Genomic DNA, 19,429 nt, shown 5'->3' on the forward strand with positions numbered 1-19,429 from the left:
CCTGGGGGGTGGACACATGACTTGGCTGGGCCAGGAAGAGCTTTTTTCCCATCTTGATGGGAATTTTGTGGTTTCCACATTGCCTTGGGATAAAATAGGACCTGGGTTCATAGTCTCTCAAGTATGTAGCTGCTGAATTGTCCTTTAGATGACTCTCTCAGGTTTCCAAGTGACACTTTCTCCCTTGGGCGGCAGAGGGAGCAGATTTGCCCCACCCCTGCCCTTGGCTTCCTTGCCTCTGCGATGAGGGGATGAGGGAAAGACTCCAGGAAATTCCACCCTGAGTAGAGTTTCGCCTAACCTCCCCCTGAAATGATGGGGTTTGGACAGTCTCAGTCTTCTGTGCACCGTCTGTCTCTGTGCCGCAGAAAAGCTGGGGACAGCCTGGAAACCTCTTCAGGGGGCCTGCAGGATCCCACTCACCAGGTGGGTGCAGACGTGGTCCTTCGGATCCCACCACTGCTCTCAAGCTGCAGCCTGGGCCCTCGTGACCATCTGGCATCCTCCACCACCTTCCCTGCCCATCAGGATGGGCACCCTGGGACTCAAACAGGATGGAAGAGCCTCCCTGCCTCCCCTCTTTGTCGTGGGGTCTGTCCTGTGAGCTGTCCGGTTAGCAGCTGGCCACCACCCACGAGATGCCAGCAGTGTCTGCAGACGTTGTCAAATGTCCCCTGGGGCCCCAATTCATCCCTAGTTGAGAACCCCTACTTTAAGTCTTAAGCAGAGACTTGTTTTAAAAGCTGGGAAAGTTCCAGAACTGTGTATATACACCATTGGGAGAACCTCAAGCCAGGCATTTCAGCGGCATTCGGGAGAGTCCCCATTCTCCGGGGGTGGTGGGCAGGGTGGCCCTGGTGGTGTCCCTCCACTCAGCTGGGAAAGCTGTGAAACAGCGCTGTCCCTGAGACGGGATTAATGCCGTTTTTCCTGAAAGTTTCTCCAGCCACCCAGGCCCCGCGTCTGTCCTCACTCCCTCCGTCCTCCCTCCCTCCCCTCACACCCTCCCCCCCCCCCAGCCGAGGTCGAGCCGCAGCCTCTGCGTCTTGTTGACTTGTGCTGGACAGCTTCTCCGGCCACAGCAGAATGGTCACAGGTGGCACCCGCTGGCTCCCCAACACACTTACTGCCACCACCTCCTTTCTCTCACGTCCCCAGAGTTGCTGTCCCCATCACGGAGGGTGGTTTAGGACCCTGGTTTAGGATCCACAGGGCCTGGCCCTGCATCTGGACTTTGCCAGTCGCCGGGCAGGTCCCTGGTCCTCTCGCAGTCAACATGGGGGACTCGGCGATGCCTGCAAAGCCTCAGTGCAGCGCCAGGCTCCCCGAGGAGCTCCCTCCTACGCCCTTCTTCCTCCAGCCGCGGGTGGTGAGAGGGGTCAGCCGGAGCCAAGGCCAATAGCCAGCTCAGGAGAGGAAGGGGTGGGAATGAAAGGCTGAGGGTCTCAGGGGACCAGGGAGAAGACACAGGGGGTCAAGGGGAAGCAGTCCCTCTGAGAGCCCTGCTGGGTGACCTTGAGAGTGGAGGGCTGAGGACCAAGGCTCCGCACGTGTGTGAGCACCTGACGGAGGAGGGGCCCCTGGAACATGGGGCTGCGGCCCCCTCCCCACCACTGACTGTGATGTAAAGGGCTGGACCGTCCAACTCAGCTGAACCATCTTATACCCTCCTCCCACCCTCTGTTCTGTGGGTGCTGGGTCCTTGGACTACATTCCCCTCCTCCTTCCACAGAAGGTTTGTGGTGCTGGGCTCACCATAAATGACTGGGGGTTCGTTGTTACTTCTGCTCAGGGCCTCCCAGAGGCGGCCAGAGTCCTCAGAGTCTGGATCCTTTCCTGCCTGTCCTCCTGCCCCTCCCAGTCCCTTCTGCCCCCATACCTGTTCCCCACCTCACGAGGAGTCCCTGCTCGCCCAGCCCTCTGGGTCTCAGTCTCCCCAGCGCCATCTGGCTCTGTCCTTCCCCCAACAGCCTGGCCAGTTTCTTCCTCTTTTCACTGAAAAGCAAAATGAGATGAAGGGAGGACCATCAGAGGACTTGTTATGTTTCAAGTATAAACTTCTCTCCATCTTCACAGCCACCATCTCATGTCAAGCCACAGTCACCTCTTGCCTAACGTACCACCATAGTTTCCCATCTGGCAACCACAGAGCAGGCAGAGTGACCAGTTAAAAACGTAAGTCAGCTCATGTCTGACTAGAATCCTTGGAGACATCTGCTGCTCCTAGGGAAAAGATCCAATTCCTCAAATGGCCTTCTGGGCCCTGCCTGACATGGCAGAGGTTACTCCCAGGTTCTCTCTGCTCTGGCCATGCTGGCCTTGTCTAAGTTCCTTAGACCTGTGAAGATTCTCCCTGCCACAGGGCCTTTGAACGTGCTGTTCTTCTTTCTGGAACATGATTTCCTCACCCAACCTGGCCTAGATAAGCTCAAAATTCACCCTCTCAATAGATGCTTTTCTTAATATCTTCCTCCCCAACTAGGGTTGCCAATACCTCCTGAGTGCCTGATACAACACTTGGCATGTAGTTGGAACCCAGTAAATGTTTCTTTGTTGCATGAATCTCACCTCTAGTCCTTCATTCTCAGTGGAGCATCTCCCATTCTCTTTCTTTCCCTCTCTACCCACACCCCACACCCCACCACAAAGAGCCCATTAGACGTGAACCCTTTCAACCACTGTCCCCTTCACCATACACCCAGCCAGCCTCTCACATAGGAAATGGGCATTTGTGTCCCCCCCAGTCTCTCTGAGACAGACCACGGGAACGCAGGGCATAGAACCCATAGCTGATATGGAAAGTCTTTCCGCTGAAAACTAGACTGGGTATATTTCTTGGAAACAATATGCTTCTTATGAAAGAGATGAAGTTTAATGTTTTTTAGCAGCTTCTTCTTGGTCTGGCTGAGTGTACCTAGCTAGCTGTGCTTTTCTGCAGTTTCTGGCTCTCATTTTCATCTTAGAAACGGCATGCCGGAGCCCTGGGGCATCATGTAGGAGCCAAGGCTCGGGAGCGAGGCTGTCTGAGTCTGAGACTCTCACAACACTTACTGGCTGTGTGACCTTCAGGAATTTATCTAAGTTCAGTGCCCCTGAGATTAGCACCTGTCCATGGGGATATAACTAGTACGTATCATAGTCAACTGGGAGGCAGCCTAGCCCAGGGCTTGGGAGCATGAGGTCTGGTGTGAGTACTGGGTTCAAATCCCGGCTCTGCCCCTTGCTAGCTGTGGGCCCTTGGGCAGCTCCCTTCACCTCTCTGCGTCTAGTTCCTCACCTGTATGAGTCTCTGCCTCCGACGATTGTCATGAGGCATTAGAATCCTGGATGTGGTAAGTGATTAATGGGTTTGGAGGGGTAAACTGGTTGGCACAGTGCCTACACCTAAGGGCCCAGCGCATGGCAGCTTCTGTTATTGGGGTGAGTTCCCTGGTTGCCAAGAGCTCTTCGAGTCAGCCTGTTTGGGGACACATGACCTATGGGGAGGACACTCCTTGGAAGACCCATAGGAAAATTACAAACATCCTGGGCTTGGCTCGAGTATGTTTTTTGGTCCCACTCAGCCCCATCTCCACCTCCTCAACCCCTTAATCTGGCTGTCTCAACCATGGGTGCAGCCAGAATCTGAGAGGGCCAAATTGAGAACAGAGAGAATTGAAGCAGGAATGATTACTTTCTACTCCAATTTTTAAAGTTCAACTTTATAGACAGAGATAAATAGAGATAAACGAATAGTCAAACCACCAGTAACACTGGCCTCTCCTTGGTTCAAAGTGTGGGTGTCTTTTCCAGGTGATAAGAAATTGTAAATATAGGCAGGTTTGACCAAGCATTTTCCTCTTTGGTGAAAGATGGCGGACCCAAAGTCATGACCCCCAGGGCCAAGGCCAGGCTGTGCATGGCTGAGTCCTCCCCCCGACCACTCGGGCCCCCGGCATTCACACCCCTGCCAACCCTCATCATGTCCACGGTTCGGAGCACTGAGAAAGTAGATCCCAACCGACAACCGTTAGGATCCAGCGCTGGAGGTGCTCACAAGGGCCCTACTCGATGGAAGAATTTAACCGATGAGACGCGTCATGTCTCTGATTAGTCGTTTAATTGATCACGTGCCAATGAGTGTGATGGTGAGCCAGCTCTGTAACCGACCGGGGCTCAGTTTTCTCAGCTATCAGAAGGGGTAATTGGAAGTTACGGTGACATTTAATGGAGGTAATCCATGTAAAGAGCTTAGAATGGAGTCCGCACACAGCAGGAGCTCAAAAAATATTAATTATCATTATAGAAATGCTGACTCATCCTGTGGAGGAATCGGTACATTTGGTGAGAGAGGTGCCAGTCTCATGTGTGCTCTTTCCAACTCTGCTTCCTCCAAACTGTATGAGGGCATCTGCAGGCTGAGACCCTTACTTCTTGTATGTAAATAATGTTAAAACCGAGAGGGAAGGTGACCAAAGCTCACTCCACTTAATGAAAGAACTAGTAATCTGTGTGTGTGTGTGTGTGTGTGTGTGTGTGTATGTGTGTGTGTGTCCGTGTCCCAGGAGCCCACATGATTTGGAAAATGTATCCTTTACGAATAAGCAGTGCTTCTTCAGGCCCCGGCGTCACCGGGACCCAGATGGAATCGCATCCCTCTGGCTCTTGTCCACCTGCTCTTACGTGACTTTAGTTCTCGAAGATCCCTAAGAGCATCTCCGCGGTGGGGCCCTCGAGGTGTGAACACGGAGCTGTGCTCTCTAGAGCCCTCAGGGCGTTGAGACTGAATTGTGTCCCAGGCCTTAGCGGGAGAGGTGTCTGGGCTCTGTCCTCGGCTGCCCTTTGGGCCAGGAGGAAGGAACTGTAGGTCTTCCCTCCCTGGGGCTCAGAGGTTTAGCGAGGCAGGTGCTCAGTGTTTACTCACAGCCCGCAGTGGGTTCACGGGAAGTTAGTCCAGGAGACAAATCTGAAATGCAGATCCTAGGTGAACTCAGAGTCACTCCTGCCTCCTTTCCTCACCATTGTCTAGGGCAGCGGTTCTCAAATATTTGAGTGCATGAGAGTCAGCCGGAGAGACGAGGGGGCCCTTCCACACCCGGTGTCTGGCTCAGTGGGTCTGAGGTGAAGTCGGGCGTGCATTTCTGAACAGCTCTCAGGCTATGTTGCTGCTGCGGGTCTGGGGACCGCTCTTTGAGAACCACTGACATAGGGCTTCACAACTGGATCGAAGTGACTGTCCAAGTCCTCGTTCTAGAGCAGAGCTCTTGGGACCTTGGATGCGTGGCTGTATGTCACCTAGATTCCCCCCATCCTTGTTGATGGAGAGATCTGGGTGAGCAGTCAGCAGGCGGCTGAACTGGGTGCCCCACCCCACAGCTGCTGGTAGTGGAACCGGAGATGGTGTGTATGTGTGCAATTCCGGGAGCCCAGCGGAGGGGATAGGTGTGCAAGAGGGACACTGAGGGTGTCGGTTGAGCAGGACCCACAGCTGGCAGTTTGCTGACATGCTCCACAGACCCCTAGGGTGGGCTCTGCCAGGAGCAGGTCCGGCTTTTGCCGCCAGGTTTGGGGGTCCTCTTCCCCTGCCCTTCGTGCCAGCCTGCAGCAGGACCGGGGGCCGGCTCTGCACGCCGGGCACGATGCCTGCCGTGACTCCAACTCTGCTTGCCAGGTTCTCAGAACCGTCCTCTCAGCACAGTTCCCACAAGGTGCCCACCTAACACCGTCTACTCCAGGTGCAAGCCAACACACTCTGCCTCTCGGCAACCAGAAGGCAGGGCTGTTTAAGTGATGGTGGAGGGCTTCTTGGTTGTTTATCTCATCTAATTATTCTTTTCTGATTATTAAACTAATACATGTTGAATGTGCGAAAGAAAATCTTTATAGAGAAACATAATGTTGAGAAGAAAAATGGTCTGTAATTAAATCCATAGAGATAATAAATTTAACAGGCTTGTAAATGTCTTCAGGTTTTTTCTGAGCATTTATTCACAATGCATACATACATTATAAACGATAAAAATGGAGTCAAAGTACAGTTTTGCAGCTTTTTAAAAAATTTATTCCAATATAACTTGGATTTGTATGTCATTAAGTGACGATTTCTTCAACCTCCTAATGGCTGTTAGTGATTCATTGTTCAAATACACCATCATTTCTATCAGCAGTTCTTTTTTTGGTTTTTTGTTTGTTTGTTTTTTTCTTTTTTGGAGGAGGAAGGTAATTAGGTTTATTTATTTACTTATCATTATTATTTTTAATGGAGGTACTGGGGATTGAACCCAGGACCTTGTGCATGCTAAGCACGCGTTCCACCACGGAGCTATGCCCCCTCCAACCCATATAAACAATTCTTCATTGGGTGTTGGTATTTTTCCCTCTGGGAGCTGTTATTCACAGCCTTGCTTGGATATCTTTGTGCGCCTGTGTGAACGTTTCTACAGAAGAGATCTCTAAAAAGATATCTAAGTTAAAGTGTATGGCCAGCTTACATTTTAACACATAGAGCTGACCCTTGAACAACGCAGGTTTGAACTGCACGGGTCCAATTACACCTGCTTTTCAATACTAAATACTCTGTACTACATGATCCGTGGTTGTCTGAGTCCGCTGATGTGGCACCGTGGAAAGTTATAACCAGATTCTTGACCGCAAGGCGCATCAGTGTCCCTAAACCCCGCACCGTCCAAGGGTTAACTGTATTACCAAAGTAAGCCAGCCACTCGGAGCTGCTTCTCCAGGTCAGAGTCAACAGCTGCCAGGGGTGCCGTTTCCCTCTACTGACATCATGTCCGTTGTCAACCCCACTGCAAACTGCGGATGGATTCAACGGCAGCTTTGCCCCTGCCACCAGCATATTTATAAACAATAATGGCCTGAGGGGCCCCCTTAGAAGGAGCTGTGGGCATGACGAGGAGGTAGAACAAGCTGTTTGTAGGCGATTTTATTTGTAGGGACTCAGAACTTCCTTGGAGAGAGACATCCTGCAGGAAGGCAGCAAACGCAATCGGTTGAGTGAGGAGCATAAGGCGGTGGTGGTAATTCTGAGTACAGCTAGTCTCGGCCTTTTGGATCCATCCCAAGCTCAGCCGTGGGGGCACTTGCCTGGGCCTCCGGAGAGCAGGGTGCCAAGGAGCTGATTCACACAAAACTCCAAGAAAAACCCAGGACACAAGGGCCCGCTGCTTCGAGGCCTTTCCAACATAACAGCACAAAAAGGAAGAGATCAAAAAAGAAAAAAAAAAAAGTCCATCTCCTCAGTGTTGGCAGGAGCGTGGCTCGGTGAACAGCGGCAGCAGCTGGCAGGGGACCAGTGTGGGGGTGAGAGGATGCACGGAAGGGACAGCGCCAGAGGACAGGGCCTAGGTGACAGCCCTGCACCCCGAGCCTCCTGCAGCGTTTGGGAGGGGGAGGAGGAGCAGGGCCACAGGCACAGTGACCCCCCGGACTAGGGGCTGGGTGAGCTCAGCTCACATGAGTCCGGCCCCTTCCTTGCACGTTACTTAAGAAATATTATTAACCCTTTCTGGGGAAGGGAATTAGCTCTCAAAGAGATGCCCAGGGAGAACCACCCGCTTGAGGGTACTTTTGCCTTTTTCAGAGAAGTATTTGACCAGTAAGCCCCGCCTCTTCTGTATCAAATTCCTTTCCAAATGCTAAATCCTACTTATTTTGAAGGATGGACAGGGTGGTGGTGGTGGCAGTGGTGGCAATTTTAAAACATTTCAAAGCCTTTGAGAACAAAATGAATTCACCTCTAATTGACATTCCCCAAAATGCCGCTGTTTTAACAAAAGAAAACGTCTTTGGAAAGGGTAGTATGGAAAATGAAAAGTGTGTATTTTCAATTATCTCACTTTACAGAAAAATTCTCCTGGCTCTGATTTTTCTAGACACTCTTTAACAAAAAGATGAAAGAAGAGGAGTAAACATTCATAAATAGACATCTCATGAGGTCACTTCTTTTTTCCTTTTTCTTTTTCTTTTTTGAATTAGGGCAAATAAAAAAAGAAACATCTAAATTTGATGTTCAAACAACCTTTCCAGTTTGATCCAACCCTCTCTCCTTAACAGTACATTTAGAAGCGCCCCAGATCTTTGAGCTGGTTCCTTTCTTCGCTCCAACTGGGTTTGAGTGGCAAGTAGCGTCTTCCTCCATCAATGTTCTGCCCAGAACCAACAGCACGTGGATGCTCTTTTTCAGACTGAATACTTTTTGGTTAGCTCCCTCCTTTGACCTCGAGTTTCCCCATCCTAAAATAACAGTGTGCACTCTTGGAAAGACTTAAGGGTTTCCGTATCTACTGGAAGACAGAAGAAAGTTGATTATCCAAATGAGGCCTTTGCAAATTTTACTTAAAATTAGACTGAAGATGAATAGCATGCATTTCCATTTGTAAATCATGAAGTAGATAAGAAAAATTTCAAAAAGTGCAAAGTGTAATTTTTTTTAAATGTCAATGAAAATCTTTGTGGCAGTCGTTCTCAAACTTAAGTGTGGATCAGAATCACCTGGAGGGCCTGTTAAAACACAGCTCACTGAGACCACCCATTCGATTCAGGTCTTCGGTGGGGTATCTGCATGTCCCACAAGCTTCCAGGTGACGCTGGTGTTGCTGTCTGGGGACCACGCTTTGAGTACCACTGCTCTTCCACACGTCCGCTCTACCAAGACCTCTCAGGAAGGAGGCAGTGTGGCGTCCAGGAGAAGCACTGGAGGAGAGCCAGGAGGACTGTGCTCTTAGTGTGGTTCCACGTGACTAAATGTCCTCAGGCTGCTCAGGACACTTCCACCAGCATTTACGGAGCATCTACTACATGCAAGGCACAGAACGGTATAAAAAATCTTCACCTTCAAGCTTTCAAATAAGTAAATGGGTCAGGATGTGTACACAAACCACACTTAGCAGAACGCCCTGCGTACCATAAAAGAGATACAAATTTTCTGGGCCTCAGAAAAAGATAAGCTCGTTTGGTCGGCAATGAGAAAGGTGACATCCCAATACAGATGGCACTGGACCTGGGCTTTGAGAGAAGGAAAGGAGAGAGGGCGAGGGTGTGGGGACAGTGGGAACCACAAGACTTTTCTGAGCAAAAGGGTGGCATGATCAAAGGTGTTGTACTGGTCAGAACTCTTCATTGCTTGTGAGTTAAACTCGACTCAAATTGATCTTAACAGAAAAAGGGGAGGAAACTCTCTGCCTCATGTAGCTGAAAGTCCAGGGGTAGCTTTGGTTTAAGGCACAGAATTTAGATACACAAAATTGTTCAGAAATTGGTCTCTCATCCATACCAAAGAGGCCGAGGGACTTAAACACACTGTCCCATCCTGGGTCCTATGTGGGTGTGTGAGGTCAAACCCACTGAGACCTCACGGACTGAGTTGAAATGAGGTGGTTTTCCAAAAGAACGGCAGGCTGCTATTTCCAGAAGGCTTTTGTCTAGTGGGTATTGTTAGGGAAGACAACCAGGAACTACTAGAGACATAACCAGCCTGAACGTGGGGTCCAGGTGACCACCAGAGGGGAGGCGGTTTAACCCAAGGTCTCTGACCACCTCTGAGGTCCTCTGCCAAAGGGCTTGGTGTGGCCTGGCTCCCGTTCTCAGTCTGGTCTCAGGCAGCTCCCTGGTCCTCTGTTCCCTCTGCTCAGAGTGTCTCTCCTCTGCAGCAGCAGCAGGATCCAGGGAGGGTGGGGGCACCACTGCAGTCGGGGGGCTCCTCTAGACCAGGCCTTGAGAGCCAACCTCTGGGCCAGTGAGCTTCCGCAGGCCGGCAGCCCGCCCCCACTCTCCTAAGAGGCCCCGGGCCCTCCCCGCCCCCGTGGCTGCTGCCAGGCACTTACCGGCCAGCGCGGGAGCCACCGCTGTCCCCGAGCTCCTCCCGCGCTGTCTGTGCGCACACGCGATGGGCTCCCCGGGAGTCGCTCCTCAGTGACTGTGGTGCCCGCACCTGCTGCCTCTCCGTGAGCTGCCTTCTCCAAGGCTCTCTTGACCCTCCTGCTCTTGAAAGGGGGAAGGAATGGGCCACTGTGCCAGGGCACAGTCACAGAGGGCTGGCTGAGAGGAAGCCCTGGCTCTGGCAGCGAAGGCAACATCCAGGGCCTTGACGAGAGCAGGTCTGGGCAGCCATGGTTATGTCTGGAGGATGTGGCTGGCTGGGGAAGGGAGAAGAAAGCCAGTGTACTGATGAAAGGGTTTGGAGTGGTTGGTGATGGAGTCCAGGCTGGGGAGAAAAGAAAGTAAAGCCATGGAAGGTAAACGGTGGAATAAATGGTGGCTGGCAGTCGTGGTAAGTCAGAGCCTGCCAGGGTCCACAGACAGGAGCGGGCCCGGCCCATGCTGAGGGCCAGACGGGCCCCGAGCGCTGCCTCCGAAGCAGGTGGGGAGGAAAGGGAGTTGGCACAGAGACGGCTCAGGAACTGGGAACGCTGGAGAGGGCAACACACAGAAACAGGAAGTGGGCACCTCGGCCGGGCCAAGCCCACGCAGCCCTGTTACCAAGCACCTGCCAGTAGCTTGTCTTCTAGCTGTAACCAGTGACTGCTGGGGTTCACAGAGGATCAACGAAGGGCAGTCCATAGGCCTGGGTGGCAACCTTATCGGCTTTGTCTTAAGAAGAAACAGTCACTGTCCGAAGGCCAACTATACAGATGCAGAATCTTGGGGGTGGCCGATCCTACTTGCTATGCTTTGGGGACAGATAGCTCCTAATCTGACAAGGGACGCTGCTTACAGTGTAAAACTGAACCCGAAGGAAACACAATGACAAGTGAGGTCCCTAGAAAGCGAGCACACCTGGGACTTCAGAGGACTGCCACCCTCCCCCCTCTTAGGTCCCGACCACTGAAGGTCAGCAGGATGGGAAGACGCCATTAGAGAAAAATAAAGTGAAACATCAGTTTGAAGTTTTGCCTTGTCAGGTCAGCAGACTGCACGCTCAGCCTGAATTCAGATCTCTTTTCTCTCAGTGCGCCAGAGCTGCCCAAGGATTTAACAAACATAAAAAAGCAACAATTATTATGTGCTTTTAATACATTGGGCACAATACACCAGGGGCTGTGCCCTAACATGGATTATTTCATTTCTCCTCTCACGTGGGAAATGACCGTCTCTCTGACATCTGAGGGGTGGAAGGCTTAGAGCCTCCCAGGGTCACCCCGGTAGGAGTGACAGGACCCAGGGCCCTCCTGCTTCTAAGCTCTTGTCTCCTTGCTCCTGATCGCACTGCTGTACCACCCAATGGTATCAGTGCTCTGAGGGGCACAGAAATTTCTTTCCCCAAAAAAGATTAAACTATTTTTTGTGGAAAAAATGCTACAAAAGGTCATTCAAAAATTAATAAATAAAAATTCTTCAAGGTCACTGGTTTGCAAAAAGGTAAAAGTTGCAGCTGTGGTGAAAAGACCTTCTAAATTGGGCACTAAAGGCTGTTTCTTGAGGAGAAATCACAACAAAATCTGGGGCAACAGAGTTAGAGCGGCTATGCCTTTTGCCATGAACCCAAATCATACAAAATCATCTCAGCCAGACCAGAGACCTGGCAGAGACGCGCAGATGACTAATGCAGGGACTCGCCCCCCGCCCCACCCCAACCCCACTCCCAGGCCTGTGAGGCCAAGGCGAGCACGGGAGGGACCTGCGGGGTGGAATACAGTTGCCTGGCCCTCTGTATTTCCCACGTGGGTTGGAAGAAACCTCATCTCCAGAGTCTCCGGCTTTCCAGCCCTGGGCCAGGGATGGCCAGGTTGGGGGGGGGCCTTGGCCCCTTCACTTCAGCCCTTCCAGGGAACCAACCTCGTGTTCCGTCCCCTTCTCCCCCTGCCGGTCTCCTCTGGCAGGAGCTCCCTTGCCTCCCTGCAGCCTGCAGCATACGGATCTACTGGTGCCCCGCAGGGCAGGTGTGCCACAGGTTAGAGTCCCCACTGCTCATTCCTAAATCATGGGGAGATGCTCTCTGTGCAGTGGGCTCTGTACATGGGACAACAGGATCAAAGGAAAGTCTTAGGACTCCCACGGTCTGGTTTGTGTTTGGGCTGACATTCATAATCCTGTTTTTAGAATCTGATCTAAATTCTTGGCTTTTATTATTATTTTATCATTTTTTTCCCCTAGCTTAGCAAGTTTAAAATGGTCTTTGCCTTAAAAAGAAAGGATTACTTTGACTGCTTCACAATGGCACACTTTCTAATTCTGGGATTTGATAACCTATTCACCTGGAGGGCTGTGGCTCCAGGAAAAGCCATCTATAGCTCTGGGCCTTATCTGGCTGCTGCAAGACAGGAGAGAAGGGCTATTTCTTATCCAGTTCCCTATTCTCAGCTACAAGTGCACAGTTAACCTGATTTCTGAATCAATTATTTTTCTAAACTTACCAGTCACAAACGTGAGCCAGTGTAGGTAATGATTTTGTATCCTGGACATTGGTAGCTTTACCTAAGTTTTAGGTGCAGAATATAAACATCATAAATACGAAGATGTTCCAAGTCCTCCCCTCCTCCTCTGCTGTAGTGAAGGTTCATCCTCTATTGGTGATGTCTCTGATCCTAACGCAGATCAGGCAGTAATCCCTGGAATGCCTTTGTGATGTACTTGGAGTAGGGCTTCCCAAGAGGTGCAGCTGAGCGGGATATGGGACCACGGGCTGTGAACTTAACTTTTACCAGGCCATAATGACTTCCTCCCTATTCCCTATTTCCATACAACACGTGTGAGGATCCAACAATTCTCTCTTTCTCTCCCTCCCTACACACACACACACACACACACACACACTTCACCCCTGGGTCATAACAGAAGATGGGTATTTCCCCTCAGGTCTATGGAAACTCTAGACCAAGAAACAGGCCCCTGCTGGACTCCCCTCCCCGGGCCCACCTGGGCTCTGGGGTTGGCTGGGAAGAGGCATCACGTTGATGGTGTTGCCTGTGACTGTCCCCTAAGATCTCAGCCCCTCAACGCCAAGAATCCTCCAGGAGTGAGGGTCCTGATTTTGTGGCTTCCTCACTGTCCCCGAGGCCTGTCTACAGAAGACGGTAAGAAACCAGCCCCTCGGTGCAAGTAGGAGCACTCCAGCTCCACTCTGGGACTGATAACCTCTTGGTTCCCTCCCACTGATTTCAGCACACTGAGGCTACTAGGGTTTAAACATGGCCCGGGGACATGAAGTCTCACTGAGCTGTCACACGTGGATGTGGTCCCCATGACTGGGGCCCACCACAAGTTACACCACAGGGCAGGTTGCTCGCATGGTGGATTAGCTGCCTCCCTGGCCTGCCTGCTCGTGGTCGTTACTCTCTCTCCAAACGCGGGGAAGGAAGAGAGGCAATCAGTCCCCTGACGCACCACCTCCCCCACACCAGCACATCTGGCAGGGCCAACAGAATGCAGACAGAGCTCAGCTCCTTCTGGGTTATGCCTCTTTTCTCTATTAAATGCAGCGTTTGCTGATAAAGTGTACAGTCTAAGAATACTTTTTATAGCACATCTGGCAGTTTGAATGATGTTATTTACAAATGCTTTAAATCGATGTGCTGGCTTTTCCTGTGTTATCAAAGTTTTCAGATTAAACCAATACGTGCTATAACTCTCCTAAATTAATTCAGATATCAGTATCTGTTCAACTTAGACAGTGAATTATCTGGCTACACTTTCCCCAAAGTCTGGGTCAGTGAGACTCGACCAGCTATGCCGGGGCTCTGGTATTAAGAATGACCTAGTTTACTGAAAAACGCCATTAAAAGCATTTCAGAAACAAAGTCTGGTCTGATAATTTTATGTGTTTTGAAAAAGAACCCTTCTTCAAACTGGCTATGAAAGGTATTAGTGCAACATCAAAAATTACAAAACCTGTTTTTGACTGAATTGCATTTGTTACTTATATGGGGATCTCTCTGAATGAGGCAACTGAGGAGATTTGGGAAAAGTATTTACAACAAAGGCAATAAACTCATCACATAATATCCCTTCAGGAAGGCTAAGAGGAAACAGCTAAAAAAAATTATAGAAATTTACCTTTTTTTCTAAAAGAAAAATGTATAGGGCAACTTTCATGAACATTTAAATATGAGTGATGCAGCTTATGAGGGAGTGTAAGAACAGAAGGTTTAAAGGCTTGCAGCTGAACATTACATTGTTTTGCTAGACAAGGAAACCATGAGGTGAATTAGCTGTAACAGTGATTTGGTTAAACTGCCTAAAAGGTAGCTGGTCTCCCGAGTATGTGGTCTCTCCAAATGATGTTAAATGCTGTGATTCAATGATTAAGTACGAAATGTGTTTAAGTGGAGGATGTCATCAGAAGCGTGACACTGTGAAGACAGCAGAGGTGCAGCTGCTCAGTGTAGAGGACACAGCCCACCGGGGGGTCTGCACGCCGCGTCCCCAGCGCTGAGCAGGTTGCCCTTACCACGGCAGTCGTCTGACCTCGGGGGTTAGACACAGGGCGGTGGGAAGGTGCCACTGCAGTATGCATAGTCACCTCTCACCTTGTACCAGAATCAATTAAAAAGACACTTTGGAAACGTGTTCTCTAACGCTCTCTGTAAAATACCTATGTGGATCGACTTTATTGAAAGTGACAGCACAGAGATAATGCAGTGTAAAGAAATTTTCCCAGTATCAAACCCCAGGTGATACTTTTTAACTTATCATACAAAGAAGAATCTGCCAGTAGTAGCAGTTACTTATTCTTGCTGAGGGTTCTCTGCTTTTCTGCATGCTCCACAATCTTCTCTTCCACATAAAGACCCTTCCGCTTTCGCACGGCATTCATGTACTTCCGGGCCTGGTTCTCAGAATCAGCCTTTTCCCCGAAGTGCAAGTATTCCTCTTCAGTGGTCGGTACCCAGAAGGGGTCGCTGGGAATGATCTTGTAAAAGAAGGTGACAGAATGTGCTAGATTAGACAAGTATACTTTAATTTCAAATACTAATTCAAATAGTCTTAGCTCAAGAATAAAAGTTAAGCAGTGAAGAGTTAAGCTTGATAGAAATGGCAAATACAAATAAATATAAAGAATCACAGGAGGCGTGAACAGTGGAAGTGGAGTCAACAAAACTTGTCACGTGTATATTATTCTTTCCTCAGAACCTTTACGTAACACTAAAGAAGGACGAAAACTATTAATTGTCAATAATATAACAGAAAACACTCTCCCTTTCACTAGGATATATCTGGGTAGCAGTGTCTTTTCATTCATTTTGCCTTTCCCCCAGCCAAGACTGACAAATACAGTCATTCTTGGTTATTCTGAACTGTTGCTCCAAGATTCTACTCAGCGCCTGGTGAGCTGGCCAGGCGGACCATGTATTTTGCCCGGACCAGAGGCAGAGACAGTGGAGGCAGATGTAAACAGCCTTCCTTCCTCTGTTCTCTGGACTCACACCCTTTACCACCCTGAGGGTGAGGAAGACAAGTCCAGCGGAAGGCATACTGAGGACAGTTTCTCTGAGGCTGCTCCTGAGGGGAAGGGAGAAGGGCAAAGTTCAGGCAAAGGAGGGCAGCTGAGAAAGGGTTAATCTGGAAGCCGGATTTGGCAGAAGGGCTCAGGCCCTCTGAGATGACAGCAGTCAAGTTGTGATGTTCAAGGAGGTGGTGAACTTGGACGTGGACTTCCCTGAGGTCCATATCCAAAGGACTGACTTCCGGGACAGGACAGGAGATTGTGCATGTGCAGGAGGAGCATTACCCATGATGGTTTCCTTGAGGTGGAGGAAATTTTCCTAGAGGGACAATGACAAGGTGGTCTTGAAGGCTGTCTAGTGATGCTCTGCAGAAAGGGCCCCTTGAGGCGGCAGAGCCGAGCTGGCCATCAGTTTGGAAGAAAAGGTGCTTTCTCCTAACTGGCTCGCCCAGAATTCGTGCACTGCGGTGGCAAAGCAGCGCTGCGACTCCACGGCCGCAGAGAACGCCATTTTCTAGCTCAGAGGAAAGAAGGCGCCCAAGCGCTAGCTGCTGCCCTGAGCATAAAAAAAGCAGAAACAAAAAAGCTTAGAAGGGAAAAGCTTTGGGAGCTCTACTTCAACTTTTTTGCCCAATTTTCACCATGATTATGGCTCGCAGGTGGGAAACACCATGTCCAAAATGCCCGTCTTCCTCACCCGGCATGAACTTTAGCCCAGCCCTGGGGTAATCTCAGTATTAATGAGGCGAACGTGGAGGTTGTGCTGACATACGTGTAGAACAGCACTGGTGGGTAATATTTTTCTTTCTGTGCCTGTTATTAGCTCCTTTTCTTCCTTTTTCATGGAAGAGTAAAACATAGAAAGAGAAATTATGAGATTGCTGACTTCAAAGGTTTCCTCATGGAAAATGCCTGTAATTTTATTTTCTCTATTTTTTGAAGCACTCTCTCTCAAAAGCTCTTGATTGTAAATTATATGGTGTGGCAGAATACAAATGAAAAAGAGTGCCTTGGAGTGAGAAGCCAGATCTCAACAACTGTGTTATTTCTAAACCTAACTACGGGGGGAAAAACTGAGACAGCCAGAAAATATCAGATCAATGACATTTAATTATAATGTAGTTTTCAAGACTTTCAAAGATTTGAAGCTTTTGGGAATAGGACCATGACAGGTGGCAAGGGGATGACAGAAGGATGGTACAAAACTGCAGCGACTTTTCTTGACTACATTTTTCTCTAATGTTATTTATTAAGGGGCTGATTTTTAGTAACAAGCTATAACTAAGCCAAAAACTAGTATTTTTTTTCAAGAACTACTATTAGGTATATATGATTAATTTTCAGCCTTTTTTTTTAATTTTGAGAGAGAAAGGAGGCTGAAAAACCATTATGGTTTTCACACTGACAAAAATGGCTCATTTTGTAAACACTTGCTGTTTTTATACTAGCTGTTTCTAACTATCTATTCTCCCCGTTTTCTTTGGCACAGGTATTCCAGGCGGGCATACAGATGACCTAGGTTCTGGGGTGCGGGGTGGGTAGGCACGCTCTTTCTATAAAGCACAAGACAGTAAACATCTTAGACTGTGCGCCACGCGGTCTCCGCTGCAGCCGGTCAAGGCCGCTTGAAAGCAGCCCCGGAAGACACGGAAATGGACTGGTGCGGCTGTATTTCAGGATATTTTTTTTGTCAAAACAGGTAATGGGCCATCGTTTGCTGACTCCTGATCAAGTTAAAGACTACATTTCCCAGCCTCCTTGTTAGGTGGAGCCCTGTTGGATGTGGCTGGATGATCTGTTCTGGGCAGTGGGATGAGGTGGAGACTCGGGCAACGTCCCCTTAGAGGGGAGGAGTCTGCCCCCTTCCCATGCCCTGTTCTTCAGGGCTGGAGTGCAGGGATGGCAGGAGGCGGAGCGGCCACTCTGGACCACCCGCGGAAGCTGAGTGCTGAGAAAGGCAGCAAAGCAGGAGGAGCCCGGGCCCCTTCCACCGCGAGCCGCGCAGCAGCCCGGCGCGGCCTCCCCAGACTCCAGAGACAACCTTCTGCCGTACCTGAGCCACTCTCAGACCCCTCTGATAGAGCAGCCTTGTCTGCTTCTTAAACAATATATCTGCCACTTGGGAAATGATGAGAACTTTAATTTATACATTTTTTAAAATGTGCTTTATAAAATCACTTTCAAGGAGAAGAGTGAATATAAAATGTTGAGGTGTTTAAACAAACAACAGAATACATGAATTCAAATATGAATATATGAATTCTAATAATGATGCCATTACAACAGCTCTGAGTATCTGTTCTGGATCTGTATTTACAGACAGTCCCAGGGATCACACTCTCTTAGTTCTGACCAAACATACCATAACCCAGTTTTCTGCGCCAGTGTTAATCAAGGCCATCTTCATGAGATGGAGGACCTGTCATCTCTAAGATATTCAGAAGCATGAGATGCAAGTTCTGAAGGCAGTTTTCAGCAATGGCAGCACAAATGAAGAAAGCGTTTCGCTTCTCAAGGTCATTACTTGGAAGTGCAGTAAGTCTCTCTTCAGTTCTAAGTACCATTTAGCTGCGCTGCCCCGTAATCACAGGTCACCAAAACACGTGCGACAGGATGTTTTTCCTTAGGAACATCCATGATATATTTATACTACATAGTTCTTACTCTTCAGAGCTTGCCTTTATAAACCCATTCCTTCTACTTCTTACTGGCTTGTGTTCTCATGTAAAAGCTGAGTGCCAAATACCAAAACCAAAAAGCTGGAAGTTTGGAGAAGTGAGAAATCACTACCCATAAGCGTGGGGATTAACTTTAATGTTTTGTGTTACTGTTTTTTACATAATGAAGTACAGCAATGGCATCTATTCAGATATAAGCCAATAAAACCATCAAAACATTGTTTAATTTCTAGACAAAGATGCAAGAAAAATTTCATAGTAAATCACTGTTAAAATACAGTTTATACTAACAAAAAAAGTAACCTAAATTGGAACAGCATTAACTTTAATTCTCTCAAGCACTAAGAATGTTAACTTTCTTTTTTAAGGAGAAGAAGACACATTTAAGCGTTTGGAATAGTGACTTCACTCACATCAATTTAGATGATTTGAACTTGCCCAATTAAAATTAAATTTGTCCTGTCCAAAGCCAGCTTTTCTGAAGTGTCACCTTTCTTTACTTTGCCAGATTTACTTGACTACAGAATTCATTTTAAAGAGAAAGTTCTGCCTCAATTATTTCCATTCCCCTATATTGTCTAAATTTAAACTACTCATTCAAAGTATTTGAGAGAAAGCAGCCCAGCAGAAAGAAAGTGAAAGAAATAAAAAGAGCCTAGCACTGAACCTAAACCGTGAGTTTTAAGTAGAGTTTAAGGAAGAAAACTGGCCGGTCTGTGTGGAGTCTGTTGCAACGCCACGCTGCCGAGAGGGAGCTGGAGGAACACGACACACACTCCAGCAACACTGACAGGGAAACGATCTTCGTGCCAGGGAGGATGTCCCAGTGTCAGGCACTAGGCTACATATTCGATACACCTTATATCTTGGGGCAGGGGTGAAACAAACTCAGGGAGGTTCCATAATTTGTTCAAGTAAGTGGCAGAATTAACATCTGAAACCAGGCCTTCCTGACACTGAAGTCAGCTCCTTCCACTAAACTACACTCCTCCACGGGACAAGTGAATAACGCCAAGTTATTCAGGGTCCCTGTACACAGTGACAACAAAACTGCTTTCTTAAAAAATCACCTTTCTACTTATATCCTAGAGCTTGAAAATGCTATCCCTGACCTGAAGGTCTTGTCCTGAAACACAACACACTGCTTTCTGCACACGCCCTCCAGCTGTCCTTCGCCTGCCCTCTCTCATGGGTCACCCTCCAGCCCAGCGTCCTTCTCCTTAGCTGCCAGTTTCTGCTTTTCCTCTATGGTTCTGTTGAGGAAGGCCAGTCTGACCTCCCTGTCCTTTCTTCGTATTATTTTCTCACCCTAAGTTAAAAAACAGTGTGTTTACAACCTCTTCTCTCCCACTCTCCCGACCAACGTGGATCT

The 19,429-nt window shown here is 48.9% G+C and overlaps 1 protein-coding gene across 1 annotated transcript in view; it reads right to left on the reverse strand.

Annotated features, from left to right (window-relative positions):
- Nucleotides 1-14,502: 14,502 nt before the first annotated feature.
- EFL1 (elongation factor like GTPase 1) overlaps nucleotides 14,503-19,429 on the reverse strand; it is an 89,726-nt gene continuing 84,799 nt past the window's right edge. Inside the window, exon 20 of the mRNA XM_032469339.1 lies at nucleotides 14,503-14,845. Within this exon, the coding sequence (XP_032325230.1) occupies nucleotides 14,657-14,845 (189 nt within the window). The 3' untranslated portion in view covers nucleotides 14,503-14,656. The remainder of the gene's footprint in view (nucleotides 14,846-19,429) is intronic.

Source organism: Camelus ferus, chromosome 27 (assembly GCF_009834535.1).
Source record: "Camelus ferus isolate YT-003-E chromosome 27, BCGSAC_Cfer_1.0, whole genome shotgun sequence".
NCBI classification, from domain to species: domain Eukaryota; kingdom Metazoa; phylum Chordata; class Mammalia; order Artiodactyla; family Camelidae; genus Camelus; species Camelus ferus.